Source organism: Saimiri boliviensis, chromosome 13 (assembly GCF_048565385.1).
Source record: "Saimiri boliviensis isolate mSaiBol1 chromosome 13, mSaiBol1.pri, whole genome shotgun sequence".
In the NCBI taxonomy this organism is placed as follows: Eukaryota; Metazoa; Chordata; class Mammalia; order Primates; family Cebidae; genus Saimiri; species Saimiri boliviensis.
This window is the reverse complement of record NC_133461.1, coordinates 49,581,725-49,591,405: the sequence shown is the minus strand read 5'-3', so window position 1 is coordinate 49,591,405 and position 9,681 is coordinate 49,581,725. Positions and strand designations below refer to the sequence as shown.

The window sequence follows — 9,681 nt, the reverse complement described above, 5'->3', positions numbered from 1 at the left end:
TCAAACTGAAGCAAATGATGAAGTCATTGAATCAAAGCCAGTCAAGCCTAAGTGTGTTTCACTAAGTACAGAAAACAATGGCTTCAATGAATTGCCCAAGGATTCCAGGTGTCCACTGCAGTTTCCAGGTTCAGTCCTACAACCCACTTTACTGCAGTTTCCTTTATGGTGGTGGCTATAATGGGAAAGGCCTGTTAGTCAACGTAACAGTTAGCTTGAGCAGAAACAAATTAAAACATGAGTTATATTAAGAATTAACACTGAAGTTCACTGAAGGCAAAGGATGTGATTTTTCTATCACCACCAGTAGGGTCTATTCCTGAATCACTTCATGTTTTTCTTCTATGATGATGGGAAGGTCCAAAATGATTCTCTCTGCTGCACACCATACATGGTTGCCATGCTACGCATTTCAATGGTGAATAGTGCAAGAACAAATGCATACTTTTTGTACTATTGTTCTCCAGTACTTGGAATTTTTGCAACATTCAAAAGCAGCTCAAGTAGAAAAGAAAAAGTTCAAACCAGTCACCAGATCCAAAATTAGCATTTTATTCAGAACGCTGGGGTCAGAGGTGTATCATTTATATTCTGGTACACAATACAGAGGCAAAGCTGTTGTCAGAAGTCTCTCCAGTTTAAAAGCTTTTTTTTCCCTCATTTTTTAAAAAAACACACAGTAGTGCCACCAGTGTTAGGCCACCCCTTTCTTTTCTTTCCTTTTTTTTTTTTTTTTTTTGGTACAAATTATGTAAAACATTTGTGCTAAGAACTTTTCTCCCTCCCCAAACAAAAAAGAAAATAAAAAATGAAAAAAAATTAAAAAATTAAAAATCGAGTATTCTAACTACAGCTCAACAATTGAATCAAATGTCACTTTGTTTTGTAAATACTTTATCCATAACGAAAGATATAAACATGCAAAAAACCTGAATCCATAGTCCAAATAATACATACACATGTTCTGAAGTTTCTGCACTTCTCCATAGACTATGCCAATAAAACATTATGTACACATACCATTTTTACAGTGAAGTGGAAAAATACAGAAATAAAAAAGTGTACATGGATTAAGACCAAAATGTGTCTAACATTCTAGTTTATGAAAAAATTCAATTTTGCTACAAATTGGTGATATGAAAACTCCCTTTATTTGTAACCAGCTGAGTAAGTTTTAAGATTTTAGTGAAAAAAATAGAAACAAAAACAAAACTAAAGTCTAATACTAGAAGTAATGTACATTTTCCAATCTCATGGTCTCATCCCCCAAGATAATAAAATCGCTCCATGAGTTTTTTTTAAATTTTGTATTTTAATAAAAGCAAATGCAATGTAACAAAAGCGTGTTGAAGCATATCATGGTTTAACTTACTGCTCCCACCACAAAATATTTTGTCTTTTACTTATCATTTCAGAAATCAGTACCATTAAAGCCTTAAACATAAAACTAATTCCAATCTGAAAAAGGTACAAAAAGGCACATAAAATCCCAGTGCTTCTGTACTGTAAAATTCAAGTGTAACTGAGCTCAGTGTTTTTCCAAACAGTATGGATCACTGATATTCCCTCTGAGCCCAAATTGGTTTGCAGCCTATGCCAAAGCCTCCAGCAAGCAGTGTGCTAGTAGACTACAAAGTTAAAGCCTAGCTTCTGTATGCTTTTTGGGAATATCAGTTGAAATTGTTTGTACTTGTCCAAAAACCAAGTTCACCCTGAAGTTCAGTCATCACCTCCACCATACATGTCAGCAAGTTTCTTGAACCGTGGCCCCCAGTCGTTCAGGTAATCATAGTCCTGCTCACCACCACTACTTGAGGAATTAAGGGAGCTCAAGGACCCAGCAGTGGAGCCACTGCCTTCATAGTCAAACACTAACAGGGAGTCATACGGTGGAGCTGTGGGGTCATTGTCAGCAGCTTTAAGGCCCTGCAATTTGGAAACAAAAAGAATGAAAGAAGAAAGAGAGGGTTACAATTTACAAAACCACCAACAGATCCTAATGAATTCATGGGATCAAACCAACATTTGTTTGTGAATTTCCATTTACAGACCACATTTGCAACACGTGAAAACTGCGGATATAACCGTCTGAAAGTTAGACAAAAATTAACTTATACCTTTCCTGTGCAGTCAAGCTCAGGGAGGCCAAGACTTATGAAGGGAGGGGGTTAACTGGATAGTAAGTTGGACAGAGGGCAGAAATGGATGGCCTGCTTGAGGGAGAGAAGGAAGGATCTTAAATAACATAATATATAGAGCGGGATTGGTAGATTAAATAAAAAAAACCACTTCACTGAAATTCAAGAGATATGCAGATGAGTACCATCTGATCTGTGTCCCTCCGCAGGCTTACAATCTAGCATAACAGGCCTTACTATTGTGTGAAGCAAACGATAAATAAGTGACAGAACTATGAAGTCCAAGCCAAAACCATCAGGTTGTGGTGGAAAAAATTCAAATCAGCATCAAGAGCTAGGAGTTCAAAGAGAAAGTAGCATTGTATTTGACCTAATTCTGGAAGGACATCAAAGGAAGACTGAAGACAGGCCAGATGTGATTACTACATAAAGGGAGGTACTTATGAAATCATTTATGTGATTAACATAGAATATGGAATTAATTAATTGTAAACTGGTATTTTTAAAAATAGGGTAACTTCTAACTTCCAAAAACCCTAGCCATGTCCAAATCCACGATCTGCACATGGTATACATACTGAAAAGAGGGCGACTCCTGTCAATCTAACATATGTGCGCCAGGTTGGAGGGCAGTGGCTCGACCTCAGCTCACCACAATCTCCGCCTCCCTGGTTCAAGCGATTCTCCTGCCTCCGCCTCCGGAGTAGCTGGGACTACAGGAGCATGCCACCACGCCCAGCTAATTTTTTTTTTTGTATTTTTAGTAGAGACGAGGTTTCACCATGTTGGCCAGGATGGTCTCGATCTCTTGACCTCATGATCCGCCCGCCTTGGCCTCCCAAAGTGCTGGGATTACAGGCGTGAGCCACCATGCCCGGCCTGTATCTGGTTCTTAAAAAGAATTTAAAAAAAGAAACAAGGAAATAATGACTATCTATGCTTGTTCCTCTCGTAAGCAGATGCTTTTTAACATCCAATTCGAGTATCTACAGCTAGTTTGTAACTATGCTCTGCAAAACTTCTAAGGATTTAGTATTAGGTCCTTTGGTATACTTTCTATTTTTTTGCCCCAATTCCATTCTAGTACTGCTAGATATACTAACATTAGTCTCCAAACCATCATTCGCTTTTTCCACACCCCACTTGTCAAATGCTGGTTGGCTTATGTGGCCCCACCTATCCAAGATGTGTCACAGTCAGCCCTGCTTGAGAGATCAAGCCTGCCAATACGCATGCATTTTATGAGTGCATACATGGGTTTTTATGTGCACATGTTCATCTAGCCTTTTAAGGTTACAGAGGAGAAACAGAAAAAAAAGAGCAAAAAAAAAAAAAAAAATTAAGGTCAGAATCCGCATGGTATAGTGGTTAAGAGATCAGACTGAGATGACACCTTAGTTCTCCCCAGTGCCAACTGTGGGACCTCCATATATCCTCATCTACAACTGTAATAATAATATGATTATAAAGGCCAAATGCAATAAAGGGACCCGAAGGTTCACCCACAGTGTCTGGCACATGTAGGGCTCAATGAATATTAGTATTTTTTTTTAAATTTAAGTTTAGAGAAAAATGTCCTGCTTTGGGATTTGAAAAAATAAGAAAACAGTGAAGATATATTTTAAGAAACAATATGGCAGCTGCTTGACTCTGATCAAAAATCAGAGAGAAAAGTACACACGACCTCATTTCCAAGTACCTCTTCACCAACAATCTTAACCATGATATTTAGCACTGCTTTACTACTGTTCCTCACATCACTTAATACTATTTACACTCCAGAAAAGCCTGTGTAAAATAAAGCAGGTTTCAGCAAAATACTTAGATATATACAACATAAATAACTTTAGATAGGATTTTCTTTATCTTATTTTTAGATTAAGCTACGAGGCAATTCTGCTAAGACTGAGAACCATAACCTACAATTTCTCAAAACGTGTAACTCCCGTCTGTGGTAGATTGTGTTACTGCCGTCAGTGATTCACTGCCCTTTTTCAGAAGGCAGAACACACACCCACACTCCCACAGTGCCTCTCTGGGGTCAGGGTTTACTTTCCCAACCACATTGTCAGGCTCGGCTGTGTGACTGGCTTTGGCTAATGCAATGTGAGTAGCTGTGGAAAGTAGCCGCTTTAAGAACTCTATCTAATGTGTTTCCACCCTTCCACCAATCCTTCTCCTTTCCCTCTCTGCCAGGAGAATGCCCTGCTCAGGATGGGAAGTTTATCTGCCTGGATCTGGATCCTGAAACAAAGAAGACATGGATCAGGAACTGAGTCACTGAGAGACTACAGCTGACTTAAAACTTAAGCAAGAAGTAAGCCTTCCTTATTATAAGCAGCAATATTTTGGAGTGGCCAGTGATTGGAGCCTTAGTTAACAAAAGCCAAAGAACGTATGTTCATTCATTTTGTTTGTGTTTATTCATTCAATTTGAGACATATTTGTCAATTACCTATGAATATTACTGCAAAGTATTCTGCTTGCTGGCAGAGACACAGCTACTAATGAGCTAGATCCAATGGCTGCCCTCATAGAGTTAATATTCACATGTTAGCCTGCACTCCTCTTCTCTACAAAATCTAGCAACAAATTTAAGCAATAGAGGATTCCCTTAGTTTGGTATTGTCTAACTTGGGGCCATACAAGAAGTAGACCCAAGAAGGATCTGAAGAAAAATCAGGGAAATTCCTGATAAGGAGACTGGGTCCCTGAAAACAAATGTTAAATTTTCATTGTGACAACTGCTTTATAACACAGACAAGAGACAATGGCTACAATCACTTTGTTCAGGTCATCTGCTTTATCACAATTTAATTTTTAAGTAAAAATACAGAGCCCTTATGTCAATAATCCTTATGATGTCAACACCAAACTGGAAACATGGAGAGGTTAAGACTCAAGTTAGCTCTAAAGTGTCAATGGCAAGGCCTCAAGGGTGTCTGGATTTGGAGGAGAAAAAAGGGGTGAACTGTGTTTACTATGTCCACGGAATAAACACAAGAGGCAGTCTGGTCTTCCCTAGTGTGTTCATGGACCCCAGAACTCTTCATCAAATGGCTAAGCCACCTAATTTGATTCCTTAAAGTAAATATAATGCTGATAATAATCAACTTCCATATCCACTATTAAGAGTCTAAAAAATATTCTTTTTTTATTTTTTAGCTCCTGCATTGGCTTTCTGATCACCCTGGTAGTTTATTAATCTGTTTTATTTATTTATTTATTTATTTATTTTTCCACAAAAAAAAGAGGTTAAGGCCATAAAATCCATTAGAGAGAGACCACAGTGTTATGCTGGAGCATGGCATATTGCCTTATGTTTTAATAATTACAAAAGGGCAAAATCACTGAACTTTTCAAGAGTTCTTAGGCAAGCCATCTTTCTATGCAGAAGGTTAAGTACTTTAAATCCCTTCCACTTGGAAAACACTGATTTTTATCTGAGAATAAAATATGACTCTTCTGAATGAGGTATTATATAAACTCTTGGTAATATTTTGGTAGTTCTAAAAAGATCACACTGAAGTCCAAAGAAACTGACAGTAACAGGCACGAAATCTGAGTGAATGTACAGAAGAAATCCAGTGGGCAACAGAACCTTCTGGTTCTCCCTTATGGGATTCCTTTATTCTTGGATGTGGAAATTATTCCACAGGATGTACTGTTACCAAATTTACAAACTAACTGCCTGTATTTCTCTAGGTTTGACTAAATTTAGCAAAGTATCCTCTTGTTCCACCTTTCATGGAGAGGTAGATCTTAAATTCTGGATAAAGATAAACTATTTTCTGAAGACTGAGGCTTCTGTGCAGAGTGAGAGAGCCTGGCTGGGGCTGAATTCTTGCGGAGCTCGTATTTATAGACCTCTGATCCCAGGCTTTATGGGCGGAAACATGCTTTTATGAGGATAAAAACCCACATTCTCCAGTGAGGAACATATGAGGGATGTAAGAAAAAAGAGGTCTTACTGTTTCATTTACATTCCGTATTCTACAGTCCTAGTGCCATTGCTTTAGGGCAGGTCATCATTATATCCTGCCTGGACCAGAGAAAAAGCCTGCCTAACTGGCCTTGCTGTCTCCAGTACTATTCCAGCTTCTTTCCTACAAACTGTTGGTTTCTCTCTCAAACGTTATTTGATGTCACTTCCCCAAGTAAGACCCTCTGACTGCTCTCTATGACTCCTTCCAAATGAAGGAGTTCCCCCAGCAATGGGTGAAATGATTTTTAACTGGTGCATGAAAAATTTAAAACAATTATTTAAGAAAATTAACTTAAAAATTGATGAATGGTTTAAGAAAATACTGGAAGAAGCATACAGAGAGGGGAAAAACTGGAAGGTGTTAAATGAAATGCCTGCTGTTGGGTAACCTACAGCATGCAGTAAAACTTTCTAGAAAGCATTCAGTGAACCAAGACTGTTTACCCACAAGCACAATTGAATTATGTACCCCCAAAGGGAACCCCCCAAAATCCCAAAGCATCATGTTCTTGTGTGCTGCTACGTTGATTATTCATTTTGTTTGAAATGATCTCTCATATTTTTTGATCTGATTAATAGCCATCCAACCACCCAAAAGCTCATTAAAAATGTCACTTCTGTTGCACAGATTTTTTTTTTTTTTACCCCAACCGTGACTGGGAGTCATTCCTGTGGTCTTTCTGGTCCCTTCTACTTTTTTTTCTTTTTAGAGACAGGGTCTCACTCTATAGCCGAGGCTGTAATGCAGTAGCACAATCATGGCTCACTGAAACCTTGACCTTCCTGGTGTCAGGCGGTCCTCACACCTCAGCCTCCTAGGACTACAGACACATGTCACCATAGCCAGCTAATTTTTGTATTTTTTTGTAAAGAGCGTTTTTTGTCATGTTGCTCAAGCTGGCCTCAAACTCCTGGGCTCAAGCGATCTGCCTGTCTCAGCTTCCCAAAGTGCTGGGATTACAGGCGTGAGCTACTGTGCCCAGCCTCCTCTACTTTTATCATCTTTTTTGGATGACACTAGATTGTGACAACCCTTTCTACAGAGGCTGTTTTGTGTTCACATCTTGCTGTCCAACACATTGCTTGACACGCAACAGGTATTCTATGAGGTAACTATGCATTGTTCTCCTGGGTGTAGTTTTTCCCACTCAGTATCCTCTCCATAGTTATATCTACTCCTTTCAGAAAGAGCTAGAATCTAGATTTAAGATATATGTGGATATAAAAGTATACCATGTTTACATTACAGTAGAACTGTGTATATCAGGGCCAACATTACTACCCTTCTTTCTGGGTAAAGAAATTTTTGGTGTGGAAGAAGTAGATTTTAATTGTTTTCTTACAATTAGAGAACAGAAAGTCTTTTACTCCTAAAAGGTAATTTACCTGTAACAGTTACTAATATGACAGCAATAATAATTAAGAGATTTTTACTATGTGACAAGCACTATACCAAACACATTACAAAGATAATCTCATTTAGTTCTCACTGCAATCTTAAAAGGAGGTTCTATTACTATTCCCATTTAAAAATTAAAAAACTGAAGATTCAAGAGGTTAAAGGCAAAGATCTTGACCTTGTAGGTGACAGAGCTGTTAGGTGAGATGGCTAGATTTGAACTTAACATAAAAGCCCAACTTCTGTAAGACCAGAATGAGATATTTTAACATGAGAAATTAAATTTCATTAATAGGAGAAAAAGACAAGCATTTTAAACATTAGTAATTTCAAGCAAGTTGTAAGAAGCTGCCATAAATTTTAAACAATAAAAATGTGGTCTACTTTTGAGTAGAGAAATAGACTTCATATACTATTTAATACATACTATTTAAAACATATGCTATTTTATACTTCATATACTTTTTAATACATATGCTATTTGATACATATACATATATACACACATATATAAAGATTGTGTATATATATAGTATATATATGTATACATGTATGCATGTGTGTATGTGTACACACACAGTGATATGGCTTGACTGTGTCCTCACCCAAATCTCATCTTGAATTGTATAATCCTCACATGTGAGTGAGACCCAGTGGGAGGTAACTGAATCATGGGGCAGTTGCCCCCATGCTGCTGCTCTCGTGATAATGAGTTCTCATGGGATTTGATGATTTTATAAGGGCCTTTTCTCCTTTTGCTCAGCGCTTTTCTCTCCTGCTGCCATGTGAATGAAGAAGGATATGTTTGCTTTCCCTTCTAGCAAGACTGTAAGTTTCCTGAGGCCTTCCAAGCCCTGTGGAACTGTAAGTTGATTAAATCTCTTTCCTTTATAAATTACCCAGTCTTGGCAGTTCTGAGAACTGACAAATAGAGCAGAAGAACGGACAAATACACATATATATAAAGAAGTATATTTCCTTTTACAAAAATATATACAGGATTAGTATTAGTAAAATTACTGGAGGTATGTTAATATCTAACTGTTGGGCTGAGATTAAATAATTTGAACTTTTCACTCTCTGAAGGTCATGTTTAAAAACTCAAAAAAAAAAAAAAGAAATTCTGCAGTTAAAATTAAAAATACATGTGACTTATTTTACTCTGCTTACCAGACTGGAAATAAGTTATCATTTTTGAGATTCAAGGCAACATTCATTCCTTATTTAAATAAACAAACTAGAAAATGTTCTCATGAGCTTTCTTATTCCTTACATCTATAAAAGCACTCCAATTATAATCACCACTATATTATTCTTCCTTTGGAACATTTGGTGCTCTGCTAAATCAAATAAGACCTGCAGATAAATAAATTTGTGTGCCTTTTAAATATTTTTGTAAAATGTTTTTGAGTTCTTTCTAGGTGCTTTCAACTGTTTTAAAACTTTACAAGTATTCATTTTTGTTTGTCCAGTAAATGAAGACAATGAACAAGGCTTAAGAGGTATCTTGGATGAAAGAGTCTAGATGGTATTTTGGAAAGTTATTACTGGATTAGGACTTCTGACAGTTTTCTTCTCCCTGAAAAGTCCTACAGAACTGACCATCATATCCTTAAAACTTATTGTTTTATTGTATACCTTACCTCCTCAGACTTTCTGTCTCCAACTGCAGGGATGTTTCTAGGTCAAGATATTTGGTTCCTCCTCTCCTCCACATTTCTCTATCTTGTAATCACATTCAAATCCATGGATTTAGGCCAGGTATGGTCGCTTATACCTGTAATCCCAGCACTTTGGGAGGCTGAGGATGAAGGATGGCTTAGGCCCAGGAAGTTGAGGCTGTAGTTAATTATGACTGTGCCACTGCACTCCAGCCTGGGCAACAGAGAGAGACCCTGTCTCTACACACATGCACACATGCGCGCACACACGCTCTCTCTCTCACTCATGGATTTAGTTGCCATTTTCGGAATGACTTCCACATTGGATCCTTTCATTTCATTCATTCACTAATTCACCAAATCACTGTGCCCAAACTACCCCTCCAGGGGTAAGTCCCACCACTCCCCTGGACCACAAAAGTGCTCGGAGAGAAGGCAGGATGGAACCATGGGATCTGAGGGAGGTGAGTTCTACGTACCATGGGATGCCAGTGGATG

At 37.9% G+C, this 9,681-nt stretch overlaps 1 protein-coding gene across 1 annotated transcript in view; it reads right to left on the bottom strand.

Moving 5' to 3' along the window:
• Positions 1 to 531: 531 nt before the first annotated feature.
• Positions 532 to 9,681, bottom strand: part of CDH2 (cadherin 2) — a 229,986-nt gene continuing 220,836 nt past the window's right edge. The window contains exon 16 of the mRNA XM_074383650.1: positions 532 to 1,926. Within this exon, the coding sequence (XP_074239751.1) occupies positions 1,720 to 1,926 (207 nt within the window). The 3' untranslated portion in view covers positions 532 to 1,719. The remainder of the gene's footprint in view (positions 1,927 to 9,681) is intronic.